This window comes from Saimiri boliviensis, chromosome 16 (assembly GCF_048565385.1).
Source record: "Saimiri boliviensis isolate mSaiBol1 chromosome 16, mSaiBol1.pri, whole genome shotgun sequence".
NCBI classification, from domain to species: Eukaryota; Metazoa; Chordata; class Mammalia; order Primates; family Cebidae; genus Saimiri; species Saimiri boliviensis.
Window position 1 is genome coordinate 60358766 of NC_133464.1, and position 19461 is coordinate 60378226.

General features: G+C 40.6%; 1 protein-coding gene across 2 annotated transcripts in view; it reads right to left on the reverse strand.

Moving 5' to 3' along the window:
* PHF11 (PHD finger protein 11) overlaps window positions 1-19461 on the reverse strand; it is a 34407-nt gene that overhangs the window by 7473 nt on the left and 7473 nt on the right. For both annotated transcript variants that reach the window (XM_010330090.3, XM_010330091.3), the window contains exons 3-8: window positions 11410-11517; window positions 6933-7066; window positions 3693-3739; window positions 2594-2658; window positions 1147-1213; window positions 189-320 (exon numbers count right to left, since the gene is read on the reverse strand). In XM_010330090.3, the coding sequence (XP_010328392.1) occupies window positions 189-320; window positions 1147-1213; window positions 2594-2658; window positions 3693-3739; window positions 6933-7066; window positions 11410-11517 (553 nt within the window). The remainder of the gene's footprint in view (window positions 1-188; window positions 321-1146; window positions 1214-2593; window positions 2659-3692; window positions 3740-6932; window positions 7067-11409; window positions 11518-19461) is intronic.

Sequence of the window (19461 nt, forward strand, 5' to 3'; positions counted from 1 at the left end):
TAAATTATCCACATCCTGTTGATTTATGAAGGACAGTAGATCTGGTACAATGATTTTACTAAAGAATGAGGTAAAGAAGAAAAAAGCAGTATAGGAAGAAAATGGGTCTTTTTCCCCTCCTTGAGTTTGTTTTACACTTAGGTCGGGGAGAAGTCTCTATACTTAGAAATATTACTATTCATCAGTACCTGCTTCTGAAGTAGTCTCACCCATGAGTTTTTCTGGAATTGAATGAACTTTGTCTAATATTTCTTCAAGTAAGTAAGTAAGAAGTCCTGCTTCCTTGCATTTCTTAAGAAAAGGAACTTTCACAGTTGCATCTAAGAATAAGACAAACATTTCAGAAGGAAACAGTCTTAGGGCAGCTAATCATAAATCACTTTATGCTTATTCAGACTTTGCCTAGTGGTGGATGAGCATATTTAGTAAAATATAGCACCTTCAACCCTTTCTATTAATTATACTTTGATCATACCTCATTTTTTTTTTTGGCCAGCTGAAGCAATGAAAGAAATATTACAAAAAGTAAAAGTGAAAATTCCTCGCTTACAATAACTGTGAATTAAGAGGATTTTTAAAACATAAAGCTGTAATTTTAAAAATTTCAGTACCTTTTGGGGAACAGGTGGTTTCTGGTTACATGGATAAGTTCTTCAGTGGTGATTTCTGAGATGCTGGTGCATCTGTCACCTGAGCAGTGTACATTGTACCCACTATTTAGTTGAATTTAGAGGATTTAAAAAAATTACCTTAAAATCTTTGACATAACAGCCCCTGTCACTTTTTGTCACCGTTTCTATGTGTTGTTAATGAATGTCTATTTCTTTAAAGAGCAGATAGCTATAGTTACAGGGGTCACAGTGTGAGGGGTGACACAACACTGGATTCTGAGCTCAGGCAAGCCTGTTGGTGTCTTCATTAAGAAGTCTATCTTTTCTTAGTACTGAAGGCAACAGACCATTCCAACCTAAGTTATCTTGATATGCTGGGATTACAATAGAGTGGACAGTTATGATAAAGACTTATTCATTACTACAAGCCTAGAAGAATAAAGATTACGGTGGGATACCAAGTTTGAAACATGTGGGTTGACATTTTTGTAAGTACTGTAGGCCATATTTATTACAGACAACACTTAGCACAAACCTGTGTGTTTGCCATGCTCTTCTTTCATGTGTCTTACGAATCTATTACGTGTTATTGTTTCAGGTGGCTAGAAGGAGAGAAAATCAAGATTGCATTACATTCATTTTAATACTGCATAAAATGAAAACCAATCTTTTGCTATGCATAACTAAATGATATGCCTATGGTAAAAATCATGCCCTAGCTGGGTGTGTTGGCTCACACCTGGATTCTCTGGGAGGCTGAGGTGGGTGAATCACGAGGTCAGGAGCTTGAAACCAGCCTGGCCAAAATGGTGAAACTCTGTCTCTACTAAAAATACAAAAATTAGCCAGGTGTGGTGGTGTGTGCCTGTAATCTCAACAACTCAGGAGGCTGAGGCAGGAGAATCACTTGAACCTGGGAGGCAGAGGTTGTATGAGCCAAGATCACACCACTGCACTCCAGCCTGGGTGATAGAGATGCTGTCTCAAAAAAAAAATGCCCCATATTCATATGTAAATGTAAACATCAAATATATTTTTGTTTTGTATTATAAAATATCAAAAAGTCTTTGACAAGCACCCCTTATATAAACAGAAGGAGATGAAGGTTGCTGGTTCATATGAATTTAGCTTATACATGCTGATGGTAAAAACTTTCAAATCCCCAAAATATTTTTTAAATTTTTTTATTTTTTCTGAGACAGAGTCTTGTTCCATCACCAGGTGCCAGGCTGGAGTGCAATGGCACAATCTTGGCCCACTGCAGCCTCCTCCTCCTGGGTTCAAGCAATTCTGCCTCAGCCTCCCGAGTAGCTGGGACTACAGGCATGTGCCACCACGCCCAGCTAATTTTTGTATTTTTAGTAGAAATGGGGTTTCACCATGTTGGCCAGGATGGTCTCGATCTCTTGACCTCGTGATCCGCCCACTTCAGCCTCCCAAGGTGCTGGGATTTACAGGCGTAAGCCACTGTGCCCGGCTCAAATCCCCAAAATATTTTCATATACCTTATGCATGATAATCCAGAAGTTTATAAGAGCCACATATTTGGTTAGGTATGAGCCATGAAGCTGGGAAATACTTGGCTCCATAAGGACGTTCGACTGCACCCTCTGCTTGTTTTAACTGTAAGCACCTGTGAGGTCAGATGCTCTCACTAGTTTGGTGCCAGGGGATGCTTTATAGGAGCTCAGAGAATGTCACCTCCTGAAGGTTATATGCTTGGAACTTCCAGATTCATTTTCATGCTCATCTCATTATGATTCTATCATCTAGGAAATTTATCTAAGAGCTTCCCAACTATGGGATTCTTTCTAAAAAGGCAGACTCAGGAGCAGTCTTAGCTGAGAACAGAAATGAGGAATGTTCTACAAAAGCTGTCTATTCAGATGATTTGGAAAGTACATTTCACCTGACATTCAGACTGGTTTAAAGAAGAACTCTGTATGAAGCAATGTAAAGCTATAAAAACAAAGTCAAATTACCTGTATGTGATTGCCTGGGAGGCGTTTCTTCCTTCCTCTTTTTCCTTTAACTCCTGAAAATTTAGCTAAAAACATAAACCATTTAAAAATTGGAATCCATAAAGGAAAAGATTAATGTTTGACTACATGAAATATACAACTCATATGCCAAAAGTTTTTACAAAGTCAAAAGATATGGCAACCTTAGACTGTATCATTTACGAGAAAGGGTTAATTTTTAAAAAAGATTATTATAAGTTTAATGCAAAACATGTAAATAATTGAGCAGAAAAATGGGCACATGGGAACTCAGAGGAGAGGGTTAATTGAATAGAAAAATGAACAAATTGGATCATAGGAAAACAAATATAATTGGTGAAAAGATATGAGAATGCACTCATAAGTGAATATATCCAAAGGAAAACAGACTAATAAAGAAGATGTTTAATAGATGACGTTTGCAAGGATTTAAGTGTATACTGCTGGTGCTTTTCCCTGTCAATAAACACTGATTTAAAGCAGTATTTGTAATACCGTTTCCTGCTAAGTTAAAAGGGTAATGACTGAAAAATGATGGTAGAGGTGCTGTTTGGAGAGTGTTGTTTATCACCAATTAATGCAGCTGGCATGATGCAATACAAAGTCTTTTCCAAAGTGGCCCCAACTCCAGTTCACAGTGAACATTTCAGATTTAGTGCTGCTAAGACACTGCTGTTCCACTCAGGAATGAAAGTGTACCCCATAACTCCAGTTAAGGAGCCAGTCTGCCTTAATTAGAACTGAAATGCTAACCATACATTCTTAAGGAATTTTCACTCAGAGAAGGTGCAGCACTTTTAAAATTCTTATGGAAGAGAAGCATCCCAAAAGTCAAAGCTTTTTCTCATGTCTTAGTTTCGTTCTGTGAGTGTAGTGAGAATGAAAGATACCAGGTTCAAAGAGAATAGGTCTTGTTCATAAAAAATTAGTCAATTATATCATATAGTACACAAAGCAGTAAATTTTCTAGATATGTAAACATTAATATTTTAATTCAGTAAGGCTAGTATAGACTATTTCTTATGTTACCTAAATGTTTATCTTTCTTTAAAACGCACAGTGCTAAATTTTAGAAACTTACCACTTTGAGTGATGATCGGGAATTGAGCATGTTGTTGGCAAAACAGTCTGAAATATTTAATTTCAAAGAATTGTAAAATATTTTTATTTAGTTTTCAAGTATATCTATTTTTGTGATTAAAAACATACTAAACTGTTTTTCATGATGGCATCACACTAAAGTTGTTCTTTTTTTTTTTTTAAAGCTGTTTAAACCTGTGTAAAGTTAGTGACCCACACTGAGTGCAGATGGAGGCTTAGTTAGATGTCTTTATGTCCTCAGGGTCTTAGGAAGATGATTATGTTCTTTCAAGGAATAAATGCTGATGAAGTATTAGGAACAATACTAGTTCATATACAGTGGTCAGTGGGATTTTTATTGTATAAAGATACCTAAAGATCCACAATCTGACTATATGAGATTCTGCTGGTTTTCAACAACAAACCGCACAAAATTGCATGCATTAATTTGAGGAAAAAGTAGTTTTCAATGAAAACAGGTATCTACCCCAGCTCTTAGATTTTGCCTACAAAGGGCCTAGAACTGATTGGTATCTTCCAAGAGAAAGCAGCGGCAGAGCAGGCTACCATGAAGAAATGAAGTGAATCATTTTGTAGAGCTGCTCAGGCCATTTTCTTTCTAACCTTTCCTCCTCCTCAGCACCCAGCTTCATCTCCCTTCCTCTCCAGATGGTGTTGACCCTCAGGACGCAGTGGCCTCCTCGCCTAGGGGAATGCCTTTTCTTTCCATCTCAAACCAGTTCCCACCTCCTCCATGCAGTCTTCCCAGCAACACCCAAGGTTAATCTCCTCCCGCTTTGGATTCTGGTTTCTCTGAGCACTTTCACTTGCCAAGTCCTTCAATTTTTTCAAACAGTATTGAAAATATTAGGATGAACCCCATGCTCCTATCCATTCCCAGTGTCACAATGCTCAACTCAAGACCAAGCTCCCCCTCACGCCCCCCCCCCCCCCCGCCCCGAGATGGAGTCTGACTCCATAGCCAAGCTGCAGTGCAGCGGCCTGATCTCAGCTCACTTCAATCTCCGCCTCCCAGGTTCAAAGCGATTCTCCTGCCTCAGTCTCTCCAGTAGCTGGGACTATAGGCACACACCACCATCCTGGCTAATTTTTTGCATTTTTAGTAGAGTTGGGGTTTCACCATGTTGGCCAGGATAGTCTCGATCTGACCTCGTGTTCTGCCCACTTTGGCCTCCCAAAGTGCTGAGATTACAGGCGTTAGCCACTGTGCCCAGCCCCAAGCTCCTTTCATATCAACCCCCCCTCCTGATCTCGTTATTCCATGTGCTTCTGTTTGCATTGACCTTTCTTCTGGCCTTCCCACCAGGTGATAACTTCTCTGAGGTTCAATCTATATTTTATTCCTCTTTGTATCTCCTAGCACCTAGAAAGGTGCCTAGTGTATGCTAGGCATGAAGGTTTAAATTCAGTTTAAAAATGCATAGAAATTCACCTGTTCCTTGATAAAACAATGCAAGATGACTATTTTATTGAGTCCCTAATTGTTAGTTCTTCTAAAGGGTGTGATCAGTATATTTTTTCAAACTTTAAGATATAACCGGGACTTCCTTCCTTTTTGTTTGATCTTATGTTTAAGGTCATTATAAAGGTCATATTAAAACGAGCTCTTTGGGAAGGTAAATAATAAAAATGAGACTCAGTATAACTACCTGTGAGTGTCTTAGCAAATCAAATATAAAAAGAAGGTGCAGTACAAAATTTACACATTTACACATTTCTTTCCATGTCTGATTAGCAACAAAATACTTATGGAACTTATTCAGAATCAGGTTTAAAATTATTTAGCAAGCTTCTTTCAATGGTAGGCTTGCCCTCTTGGTTTAGAATATATAGCCCCCATACCTGAAGACAACATGGTGGCAAAGGGCAAGGACTCGGAAGTCCTGCAGCCCAGCTCTGTCACTGACCAGCTGTGTGACCTGGGGACAAGTCACTGAGTGTCTCAAGGCCCCAGTTTCCTCCTCTGGAAAATGGAGATAATAGTATCTACCTCAGTTGATTGTTCGAGGATTAAATGAGTTAACATTTGTAAAGCACTTAGAACTATGCCTGGCATAAAGCAAGTGGTTGTTAAATAAACAAAATAGTGCCTGGAACACTATGGGAAAAATTGGGAATATATGCCCACTGGCAGGCAAATGATCAGCCTCTGAATGGAATTTTAAAAAATCTTAAAAAATATAACATAGCTTACAAAAATATTTGAAAAAAATCATGCTTTCCTAACACTGATCTCATTATTCAAGATATTATGATTAAAATAATATATTTCATTGAAATTTAAAATTCAAGTGGAATCTAAGCACCTGCCCCAAAGAAGTGAGAAATGTCAGTCTGGCTCTTCAACTTCAGACCCTCTTTTTATTCCATGCCATAGCTTTAAGAGGGCCAAAACTCTTTCCAAGAGAGTTTGCTCCATCACCTTTGTATGACATATCTTAGGCTACATCTACCCACCAAAAAGAGTGATGCTGTCGAACATGATCTGAATCCATTCACTTACCAACTGGCTTACTGATTTCTTCTGACCCAATTATACACTTATTTAACTGAACGAAATCTTTTCTCAGAAGGAAGACCAAGGGTAAAGCAAATATAATTCCACTGGACTTGAAGTCTGCCTTATTGGGTCCAAACTAATATTAAAGAATTGTTGGAAGAAATGGACAAATATTTAAAACCCAAAGGCAATATAAACACGATAAGTTTCTTTAAGGTCTTAATGATTAATTAGTGTATTTGCTACATCGTTTCTTTATTGTATTTACTAGCTATTTTTAGGCAAGATGATGCTGGTGACAAGTGGCTATCAATTGGTATGATGGTGGAAAATTACATTTATTCCACACACAAGATAGAGGGATAAGCCGGTGAACCTGTGGCTGTAGAAGTATGGCCCTTTTCCTGTTTGCAGAAAAAAACAGGTCTGAATGCCATCCCTACCACCATGACAATGCTTTCTACCAGGAAGAAGAGGGTTTGGGGAGATTTTTTTTTTAGAAAACCAAAACCATCCCCCCACACCCCACCCAAACAAACAGTTTTCTTCCTGTGATGTTTATGTTGTGAAGTCATGTACCCCTGGGCATTCCCCAAACTGGCTATGTTCTCATTTGAAAACCATTTACATAAAATTAGTTTTAAAAGTCTCCTTGTCTTAATCCAACCATTCCTTATCCCAGTCCCCCAAATGTGGTTTTAAAAATGTTTCATTAAATACTTATAAATTCCTCGAGCTCCATCAGACTTTGGAACTGCATGGTCCTTCTTGGCACAGAAAAAGTGGTAATTCTTGTTACAGGCTTTTAAATCACATCCCACGGTGGCTCCTCTTTTATGACAAAATGTGCATTTCTACAGAAGAATAGATTTACTAAGTACCTGTTATTTGTTAAAATTCAAAGATATCATTAAATGTTATTTAAGTTCCAGGAGCCCTGCATTTTATCCTGGGCATCATCAGCAAGATTCCATCCTGATATACTAGGTAGAGTACTTAACATTTGGCTGCTCATTTGAGAATTTCAGCAAAACCTCAGCTAACTGGGATGCTTAGACAGTTTTGTAATGATCTGATTAAAAGTAGAAAATGTTTTTTTTTTTTTTTTTTTAATTCTCTTTTAAAAAGAATTTTCAAAAAAGCAGAGCTGGCAAATTAGGGACATTGAGACAGGCAAGAGAGGCCGCCAGCTGTGCCACTAAGAGTGGTGCGGTTTCTCTCTCAGACGCAGACCCTTCCTTGGGTGATAATATCTGTCTTACAAAGTTGCTCTTGGGGATAATGTGAGATAAAGTAAGGGAAACCTCAAATATTTTTTAAAATGCTACAACTTGGAGTATTAACAGCTTTTTCTTCAGTTTATTCGATCCCCTTGTATTTATCTGGTATTTTACATGTGAGAGTGGTGTCATGATGGCTAGGCAGTGTGTGGCCACAGCAGCCTAACTGGTTGAGGGAAATCCAGCCAGGACCAAGGCTGATCTGCATCACACTCTGGCTGAATGACACGGGGGCACGCTGAAATCGCCTTACAGAACAGGAGGTCACCCACGCCATAGCCCAGGATCGGCACAAGCAAGCACGGAAGCAGTTAAAGGAAATTCAAATATAGGCAAGAAATAAGGTTATGATAAAGGTGGAATTTCAAATCAGAGATTACAAGAATGATCATTCAATTTAGGAGGAGGGTAACTGGCTGTGTATATAGGAAAAAATAGTTAAATTCCTCTCAAAATATACTCCTGAATGTAAATTGCACATGGATTAAAGACCTAACTAGATAATGTTAAACAAAAAATGCTTAAACATTAGGAAATATAGGAGAAAGAAAAAAGTAGGGTATGGAGGCAAGGAAGGCTGTCTAAAGCAGGAATAAAACCCGGGAGTCACAAATGAAAACTTTGACAGGCTGGGTGTGGTGGCCCATACCTGTAATCCTAGTACTTCGGGAGGCTGAAGCAGGAGGATTGCTTGAGCCCAGTAGTTCAAAACAAGCCTGGGCAATACAGTGAGACCTCATCTCCTCAAAAAAATTTTAAAATTGGCCGGGCATAGTGGCACACTCAGTCCTGTAGTCCCAGCTACTTGAGAGGCTGAAGCCAGAAGATGACATGGGCCCAGGAAATCAAGGCTGCAGTGAGCTGTGACTGCACCACTGCACTCCAGCCTGGGTGACAAAGGGAGAATCGGTTTCCAAAAAAAATGACCACCTACTATACAAACATTTTAAACTTCCATTTTTATAGTGAGGACATTAAAAATATTTAAAAGCCAAGGAAAAGATTTAAAGAAAAATGTTTGCAGCATATTAGATAAAGTACTAAGATTCTTACAACCTGCAGAAAAATGGTAACTGGCAAATTATAGAAGAAAAAATACAAATGGCTAATAAACATTTATTCATTTAAAAATACGTGAGTATACAGATGGCCAGTGCTTTTGGAGCAGCGAGGTGGGCACAGGGAAGTCTCAGGGATGATCAGAGGGGTAAGTAAGGGCTAGATCATGTGGGGCTTACATGCCAGAGTAAGGAGTTGGGTTTTATCTTTGTGCAAGGGGAACATAAACTGATTAACATTTTTGAAAGATCATTCAGGCTGCTGGGCTGCTGCTGGGTGAAGAACTATGAGCTGGGATAGGGATGGCAGGAGAGACAGTGGGGCAAGTATCAGTACTCGCTCAGAGAACAAGATCAGTGACTTCACTATGGTGGATTACTGACACTGAATGAAGTGGGCAGATGGATGCAAGATGCATCTAGGTGTTAATGCCCATGGGCTTGATGTTGGGCTGGGAGGCTGATGAGTAAAAGAAAGTCCTTAGACTTCTGGCGTGGGCAAATGGATAATGACAGTGCTCTTTACTGGGATGAAGAATGAGCAGGTTTAGGTGTGTGTGTGTTAGGGGTGTGTGTGTGTAGGAAAGGACTGTGTACTTTTTTGGCCACTTTACTCTGACATACTATTGTGGTAGTCTGAATCCTAGGTAGGAGCCTGCTTGCTGAGAGCCCTTGCTGCTTGCCCCTAAAGCACTTGCCCAGCTGTACTGAAACCACCACAGCACTGGCCTGTCCCTCCCATGGGTGTGTGCCGTGTATCTGCCCACATATTCCAAGGGTTCCATAAATGCTGTGAGTGGGTAACTATTACCTCAGGTGACTTTTCTCTCTTCTGTCCTTTATCCTCCACTTCCAACCCATCCCAAAGCCTTCCCAGTAGGGAAGTGTGCATCCCAAGGTCTGCAGAAACCCTCAGGTACCTGCTTCCCTCCAAATATTAGTGCCTCCAGTCAACTGCCCTCATTTCTTAGCCTGTGTCTTTTCATATCTGGATGACCACTACAATTTCACAGAGCTTTCTTTAACTCTATGTCTCCCCACTCAAATCCAGTTAGTGAAGAGCAACAAAAATATTTCACTTGAGGTTTGTCTGCTACTTTCTAATCAGAGAGGCTCCCTGTTCACCCATCTCATCATACCTGAAATCGTAGGGATGCGGCACTGTCAGCACTAATGATGTCAGTGGCCAGTCTTGCCAAGTATTAATTAGTATAGCATAGACATTGAGAGCAGGATCCACATACTTTTTTTTTTTTTTTTTAATTTGAGTCTCCCTCTGTTGCCCAGGCTGGAGTACGGTAGCGTGATCATAGCTCACCACAACCTCAACTTTCCAGGCTCAACAATCCTCCCACCTCAGCCTCCCAAGTAGCTGCAGCTACAGGTATATGACACTGTGCTGAGCTAATTATTTTTCTTTTTTGGTAAAGACAGGGTCCCACTATGTTGGTCTCAAACTCCTGGGCTCAAGCAATCCTCCTGCCTTGGCTTCCCAAAGTGCTGGGATTACAGGCATGCACCACCATGCCCAGCCCACACACACTCCATTTTTATGACTTGCTTCAGGGCCTACTACAGTATTGTGTACATGGCCTAAGAGAGCATAATTTTCAGAATTCCATCTGGATTGTTCCCTCTCACTCTAAACTTTCCATTTCTTCAATTTACAAAACGGGCATAATTTTACCTATAGCTGGGAGTTCACCTAGAGCAATATATGCAACACACCTAATGGAGGATGCTGCTGATGCCGATGCCTTGTATGCCTAAATAAATGTTTTTCCCTAGGCATTAACCTTGTGGTTGTAGTCAGTGTGAGGTGCTTACACTTGCTGTCCTGCTTGCTAAGATATGTAGGGTCCTTGAGAGGAAGTTGCTGCAGTAAGCCCAGTGGGATGACTTCTCAGCATTTTTTCCTTCCTAGATAGCCCCTTATGACCCATGGGGAGCTGACCTTGCTCCCAGGGTAGACCCTGATTAGTTATAGCCACCCGCAGCAGCTGGTGCAGAAAGAGGGGAGCATCCTAATTAAACTTTCAGAAGGGCTGTTATTCTATGTGTAGGGATGACCTTTCTCTTACTGGATATGAATAAGAAAGCTTGATGCTCCAGTTGCTGCCTGTGGCCACTCTATAACTACAGGGAGACTAGCTGATTTTGGGGACAGGAGATCAGAGAGGAAGAACTTGGGCCCCTGACGACATTATCAAGCCACTGAATCAATCAACTTGGAAAGCAGATGTTTTCTCTGATCAAGTGAAAAAATAAGTATCTTCTTTGTAAAAGTCCGTTTCTTCTACTTTCTTACTTTCTACTTACTTTCTTCTACCTACAGCAAAAGCATTCTAACTCAGATCTACTTTATTGGTAAAGTATATGGTAGTTTATTTTAAAATATTAAATGTTGGCTGTGTGTGGTAGCTCACCTGTAATCCCACCACTCTGGGAAGCCAAGGCAAGTGGATCACCTGAGGTCAGGAGTTTGAGACCAGCTTGGCCAACATGGTGAAACCCCATGTCTACTAAAAATACTAAAGTTAGCTAGGCATGGTGGCCCATGCCTGTAATCCCAGCTACTCAGAAGGCTGAGGCAGGAGAATCACTTGAACCCAGGAGGCGGAGGTTGCAGTAAGCTAAGATTGCATCACTGCACTCTAGCCTGGTCAACAAGAGTAAAACTCAGTCTCAAAAAAAAATACAATGTGAGGTTGAATTGAGCTTTCCAATATAGATCCTACTTATTTCAGTTCTCCAAGATGCTTCTCTATCCCTGGTTTATCAGTCAAATAGACTTCCTTTGGAATGCCTTCCCTGAGGGTCTGTTCATCCAGTATATGAAATAATATCATTTACACTTACCAACTTCCTTCCTCTCTGGATTTCTTTCTTTACCGATTCCACATCAAAACTTCTATCAAGATTAAGTGGATCATGATCCTCATATTCCACAAGTCCTGAAGAATACAGCTGCAGATTGGAGAAAAAAAAAAAAAATCCAGAGTAGGCGCAACGTAACATTGGAAGTGACATGTCAGAAAATCATACCAAAAGTAGAATATCAAACCAGGAGTGGAAAATGGACTGGGGGTAAAACAGTGGCAACTTTGGGGGTGGATGAGCAGACCATAAGGCATCCCACTTCTCTGGGAATGACTCTAGTTTCCAGGCATGTTTTATACTCTGGAATCCTGACCTCTAATAACTCAATGGACCTGGGTAGAACCCTGATGTCAAGTTAGGTCAATCTGATCCCCTATCCTAAAAGTGTGGAATGGGATTTTAGCAATAGCTGAAGCCACGTGGTCAGAGCAAGTCGGTCCGCAAAGAAAGAAAAACAAGGGCTAGAAAGAGGACATTCTAGGTTCCCAATGGCTTTCTACCTCTGTTTCTTATACCCACCTGCATGCCTGCCTTTAGGAAACATGAAAAGCCTCCAAAACCTTATTACAAACCCCTTTTTATGTGTAGGTAGCTTAAGTCTTTATGTGCTACTTGAAACCAGTAGAATCCAAATGTTTCACATATTATACTCAAATAACAAACGGGCAGGAAAAACATAAGAGTAAATTTTGGTGACACTGGCATAGGCAAAGATTTCTTATAAAAAGCAGAAACCATAAAGAAAAAGTTAAGTTGGATTCTATCAAAATAAAAATAGTCTTTCAAAGACATTGCTAAGAAAACAAAAAGGCAAGCCAGAGACTGGGAGAAATTATTCACAATACATTATCTCTGCCAAAGACTTGTACCCAGAGGGACTGCTGTCAAGATGGCCGAATAGGAACAGCTCCGGTCTGCAGCTCCCAGCAAGATCGATGCAGAAGGCGAGTGATTTCTGCATTTCCAACTGAAGTACCCGGTTCATCTCATTGGGACTGGTTGGACAGTAGGTGCAGCCTACAGAGGGTGAGCCGAAGCAGGATGGGGTGGCGCCTCGCACAGGAAGTGCAAGGGGAACTCCCTCTCCTAGCCAAGAGAACACTGCACCATGACAAACAGTGCACTCTGGCCCAGATACTGCGCTTTCCCCACAGTCTTCACAACCCACAGACCAGGAGATTCCCTCCGGTGCCTACGACACCAAGACCCTGGGTTTCAAGCACAAAACTGGGTGGCCATTTGGGTGATACTGAGCTAGCTGCAGGAGTTTTTTGTTTGTTTTTTGAGATGGAGTCTTGCTCTGTCACCCAGGCTGGAGTACAATGGCATGATCTCCACTCACCACAACCTCCATCTTCTGGGTTCAAGCAGTTCTCCTGCCTCAGCCTCCAGAGTAGCTGCGATTACAGGTACACACTACCATGCCCAGCTAATTTTTTTTTGTATTTTTAGTAGAGATGGGGTTTTACCATATTGGCCAAGCTGGTCTTGAACTGCTGACCTTGTGATCTGCCCATCTTGGCCTCCCAAAGTGCTGGGATTACAGGCATAAGCCAGTGCACCCAGCCAGTTTTTTTTTCCTACCTCAGTGGTGCCTGGAACAACAGCTAAATAGAACTGTTCACTCCCTTAGAAAGGGAGCAGAAGCCAGGGAGTCAAGTGGTATGGCTTGGTGGGTCCCACCCCCATGGAGCCCAGCAAGCTAAGATCCACTGGCTTGAAATTCTTGCTGGCAGCACAGCAGTCTGAGCTTGACCTGGGAGGCTTGAGCTTGGTTGCGGGAGAGGCATCCGCCATTGCTGAGGCTTGACTATGTGGTTTTACCCTCATAGTGTAAACAAAGCCTCCCAGAAGATCAAACTGGGTGGAACCCACTGCAGCTCAGCAAGGCTGCTATGGCCTGCTGATTGCCTCCTCTCTGGGCAGAGCAACTCTGGAAAAAAAAAAAGAAGCAGCCCCAGTCAGGGGCTTATAGATAAAACCCCCATCTCCCTGGGACAGAGTACCTGGGGAAGGGGCAGCTGTGGGCACAGCTCCAGCAGACTTGAATGTCCCTCCTTGGTGGCTCTGAAAAAAGCAGCAGATCTCCCAGCACAGCACTTGAGCTCTGCTAAGGGTCAGACTGCTTCCTCAAGTGGGTCCCTGACCCCCATGTCTCAGATTGGGAGACAACTCCCAGTAGGGGCCAACGGACATCTCATACGGGAGAGCTCTAGCTGGCATCTGATGGGTGCCCCTCTGAGATGAAGCTTCCAGAGGAAGGAGCAGGCAGCAATCTTTGCTATTCTGCAGCCTCTGCTGGTGATACTCAGACAAACGGTCTGCAGTGGACCCCCAGCAAACTCCAGCAGACTTGCAGCAGATGGGCCTGTTAGAAGGAAAACTAGCAAAAGGAATAACATCAACAAAAAGGACATCCACACAAAAACCCCATCCAAAGGTCACTAACATCAAAGACCAACGTAGATAAATCCATGAAGAGGAGGAAAAACCAGCTCAAAAAGACTGAAAATTCCAAAACCCAGAACACCGTTTCTCCTCCAAAGGATCATAACTCCTCACGAGCAAGGGAACAAAACTGGATGGAGAGTTTGACAAACTGACAGAAGTAGGATTCAGGTGGGTAATAACAAACTCCTCCGAGCTAAAGGAGCATATGCAAACCCAATTCAAGAAAGCTAAGAACACTGAAAAAAGGTTAGATGAATAGCTAACTAGAATAACCAGTTTAGAGAAAAACATAAATGACCCGATAGAGCTGAAAAACACAGCACAAGAACTTCATGAAGCATACACAAGTATCAATAGCTGAATCCATCAAGTAGAAGAAAGGATATCAGAGACTGAAGATCAACTTAATGAAATAAAGCAAGAAGATGAGATTAGAGAAAAAAGAATAAAAAGGAAAGAACAAAATCTCCAAGAAATATGGGACAATGTGAAAAGACCAAATCTACGTTTGATTGGTGTACCCGAAAGTGATGGGAAGAATGGAATCAAGAACTAGAGAAGCAAGACACTCTTCAGGATATTATCCAGGAGAACTTCCCCAACCTAGCAAGACTTATCAACATTCAGATTCAAGAAATACATAGAACACCAAAAAGATACTCCTTGAGAAGAGCAACCCCAAGACACACAATCGTCAGATTTACCAAGGTTGAAATGAAGGAAAAACTTAAGTGTAGCCAGAGAAAAACATTGGGTTACACACAAAGGAAAGCCCATGAGACAAACAGCAGATTTCTCTGCAGAAACTCTACAAGCCAGAGGAGAGTGGGGGCCAATATTCAACCTTCTTAAAGAATTTTTAACACAGAATTTCATATTCAGCCAAATGAATACAAATCAGATCCCACAGAAATACAAACTGCAGCCGGGCGTGGTGGCTCAAGCCTGTAATCCCAGCACTTTGGGAGGCCGAGGCGGGTGGATCACAAGTTGAGAGATCGAGACCATCCTGGTCAACATGGTGAAACCCCGTCTCTGCTAAAAATACAAAAAACTAGCTGGGGATGGTGGCGTGTGCCTGTAATCCCAGCTACTTAGGAGGCTGAGGCAGGAGAATTGCCTGAGCCCAGGAGGCAGAGTTTGCGGTGAGCCGAGATCGCGCCATTGCACTCCAGCCTGGGTAACAAGAGCGAAACTCCGTCTCAAAAAAAAAAAAAAAAAAAAAGAAATACAAACTGCCATCAGAGAATACTATGAACACCTTTACGCAAATAAACTAGAAAATCAAGAAGAAATTGGTAAGTTTCATAAGTTAAGGGAAAATAAAATCCTTTACAGACAAGCAAATGCTGAGAGATTTTGTCACCACTAGGCCTGCCTTACAAGAGCTCCTGAAGGAAGCACTGAACATGGAATGGAATAACTGGTACCAGCCACTGCAAAAATGTACCAAATTGTGAAGACCATCAACACTATGAAGAAACCTTATCAACTAATGGGCAAAATAACCAGCTAGCATCATAATGACATGATCAAATTCACACATAAAATATTAACCTTACATGTAAATGGACTAAAGGACCCAGTTTAAAGACACAGACTGGCAACTTGGATAGAGTAAAGACCCATCATCAGTGTGCTATATTCAGGGGACCCATCTCACATGGAAAGACACACGTAGGCTGAAAATAAAGGGATGGAGGAATATTTACCAAGCAAATGGAAAGAAAAAAAAAGGCAGGGTTTGCAATCCTAATCTCTGATAAAACAGACTTTAAACCAACAAAGATCAAAAGAGACAAATATGGGTATTACATAAAGGGATCAATGTGACAAGAAGAGCTAACTATCCTAAATATATATGCACCCAACACAGGAGCACCCAGATTCATAAAGCAAGTTCTTAGAGACCTACAGAGAAACTTAGACTCCCACACAATAATAGTGGGAGACGTTAACACCCCACTGTCAATATTAGACAGATCAGTGAGACAGAAAATTAACAAGGATATTCAGGACTTGAACTCGGCTCTGGACCAAGCAGACCTAATAGCATCTACAGAACTCTCCACCCCATATCAGCAGAATATACATTCTTCTCAGTACCACATCACACTTATTCTAAAACTGACCACATAATTGGAAATAAAATATGCCTCAGCAAATGCAAAAGAACGGAAATCATAACAGTCTCTCAGACCACAGTGCAATCAAATTAGAAATATGGATTAAGAAACTCACTCAAAACCGCAAAACTACATGGAAACTGAACCTGCTCCTGAATGACTACTAGGTAAATACTGAATTGAAGTCAGAAATAAAGAAGTTCTTTGAAACCAGTGAGAACAAAGACACAATGTACCAGAATCTCTGCGACACATTTAAAGCAGTATCTAGAGGGAACTTTACAGCACTAAGTGCTTATAACAGAAAGCAGAACAGATCTAAAATTGACACCCTAACATCACAATTAAAAGAACTAGAGAAGCAAGGACAAACAAATTCAAAAGCTAGCAGAAGAGAAGAAATAACTAAGAGTGGAACTGAAGGAGACAGAGACATGAAAAACCCTTCCCCCCCCACCAAAAAAAAAAAAAAAAAAAAAATGAATGAATCCAGGAGCTGTTTTTTTCAAAAGATCAACAAAATAGATAGATAGGTAGCCAGACTAATAAAGAATAAAAGAGAGAAGAATCAAATAAATGCAATAAAAAATGATAAAGGGGATATCACCACCAATCCCACAGAAATACAGACTACCATCAGAGAATATTATGAACACCTCTATGCAAATAAACTAGAAAATCTAGAAGAAATGGATAAATTCCTGGTCACAGACACCCCCTCCCCAAGACTAAATCAGGAAGAAGTTGAATCCCTGAATAGACCAATAACAAGTTCTGAAATTGAGGCAGCAATTAATAGCCTACCAACCAAAAAAAGTTCAGGACCAGACGGATTCACAGCTGAATTCTACCAGAGGTACAAAGAGGAGCTGATACCATTCCTTCTAAAACTATTCCAAACAACAGAAAAAGAGGAAATCCTCCCTAACTCATTTTATGAGGCCAGAATCATCCTGATACCAAAACCTGGCAGAGACACAACAAAAAAAAAATTTCAGGCCAATATCCCTGATGAACATCGATGCGAAAATCCTCAATAAAATACTGGCAAACTGAATACAGCAGACATCAAAAAGTATATCCTCCAATATCAAGTCAGCTTTATTCCCAGAATGCAAGACTTATTCAACATATGCAAATCAATAAATGTAATCCATCACATCAACAGAACCAATGACAAAAAACACAGGATTATCTCAATAGATGCAGAAAAGGCCTTCGATAAAACTCAACACTCCTTCATGCTAAAAATTCTCAATAAACTATGTACTGATGAAATGTATGTAAAAATAATAAGAGCTATTTCTGAAAAACCCACAGCCAATATCATACTGAATGGGCAAAAACTGGAAGCATTCTCTTTGAAAACTGGCACAAGACAAGGATGCCCTCTCTCACCATTCCTATTCAACATAGTATGGAGAGTTCTGACCAGGGCAATCAGGCAAGAGAAAGAAAGAAAGGCTATTCAACTAGGAAAAAAGGAAGTCAAATTGTCTCTGTTTGCAGATGACATGACTGTGTATTTAGAAAACCCCATCATCTCAGCTCCAAATCTCCTGAAGCTGATAAGCAACTTCAACAAAGTTTCAGGATACAAAATCAATGTGCAAAAATCACAAGCATTCCTATTCACGAATAATAGACAAAGAGCCAAATCATGAGTGAACTTCCATTCACAACTGCTACAAACAGAATTAAATATCTAAGAATGCAACTTATAAGGGATGCGAAGGACCTCTTCAAGAACTACAAGCCACTGCTCAAAGAAATAAGAAAGGACACAAACAAATGGAAAACATTCCATGCTCATGGATAGGAAGAATCAACACTGTGAAAATGGCCATACCGCCCAAAGTAATATATAGATTCAGTGCTATCCCCATCAAGCTACCATTGACTTTCTTCACAAAATTAGAAAAAAAACTACTTTAAATTTCACATGGAACCAAAAAGAAGCCTGCATAGCCAAGACAATCCTAAGCAAAATGAACAAAGCTGGAGGCATCATGCTACATGACTTCAAACTATACTATAAGGCTACAATAACCAAAACAGCAGGATACTGGTACCAAAACAGATATATAAATCAATGGAACAGAACAGAGGCCTCAGAAATAACACCACATATCTACAACCATCTGATCTTTGACAAACCTGACAAAAATAAGCAATGGGGAAAAGGTTCCCTATTTAACAAATGGTGTTGGCAAAACTGTCTAGCCATATGCAGAAAACCCCTTCCTTACACCTTACAAAAATTAACTCAAGATGGATTAATGACTTAAATGTAAGAATTAAAACTATAAACACCCTAGAAGAAAACCTAAGCAATATTATTCAGGACTTGGCATGGGCAAAGACTTAATGAACAAAAGCAATGGCAACAAAAGCCAAAATTGACAAATGGGATCTAATTAAACTAAAGAGCTTCTGCACAGCAAAAGAAACTATCATTAGAGTGAACAGGCAACCTACAGAATGGGAGAATATTTTTGCAATCTATCCATCTGACGAAAGGCTAATATCCAGAATCTACAAAGAACTTAAATTTATAAGAAAAAAACAACCCCATCAAAAAGTGGGCAAAGGATACGAACAGACGCTTCTCAAAAGAAGACATTTATGCAGCCAACAAACATATGCAAAAAAGCTCATCATCACTGGTCATTAGAGAAATGCAAATCAAAACCACAAGGAGATACTACCTCACGCCAGTCAGAATGGTGATCATTAAAAAGGCAGGAAACAACAGATGCTGGAGAGGATGTAGAAAAATAGGAATGCTCTTACATTGTTGGTGGGAGTGTAAATTAGGTCAACCATTGTGGAAGACAGTGTGGCAATTCCTCAAGGATCTAGAACGAGAAACACCATTTGACCCAGCAATCCCATTACTGGGTATTTACTCAAAGGAGTATAAATCATTCTACTATAAAGACACACATACATGTATATTTATTGCAGCACTATTCACAATAGCAAAGACTTGGAACCAGCCCAAATGTCCATCAAGGATAGACTGGATAAAGAAAATGCGGTACATATACACCATGAAATATTACGCAGACATAAAAAAGGATAAGTTCATATCCTTTGCAGGGACATGGATGAAGCTGGAAACCATTATACTCAGCAAACTAACACAAAAACAGAAAACCAAACACTTGTGTTCTCTCTCATAAGTGGGAGTTGCACATTGAGAACACATGGACACAGGGAGGGGAACATCACACACTGGGGCCTGCTGGGGGTGGGGGTTAGGGGAGAGATAGCATTAGGAGAAATACATAATGTAGACAACGGGTTGATGGGTGCAGCGAACCACCATGGCACGTGTATAACTAGGTAACAAACCTGCACATTCTGCACATGTATGCCAGAACTCAAAGTATAATAATTAACAAAAGGCTTATATCAAGAATTTAGAGGGCCGGGCGCGGTGGCTCAAGCC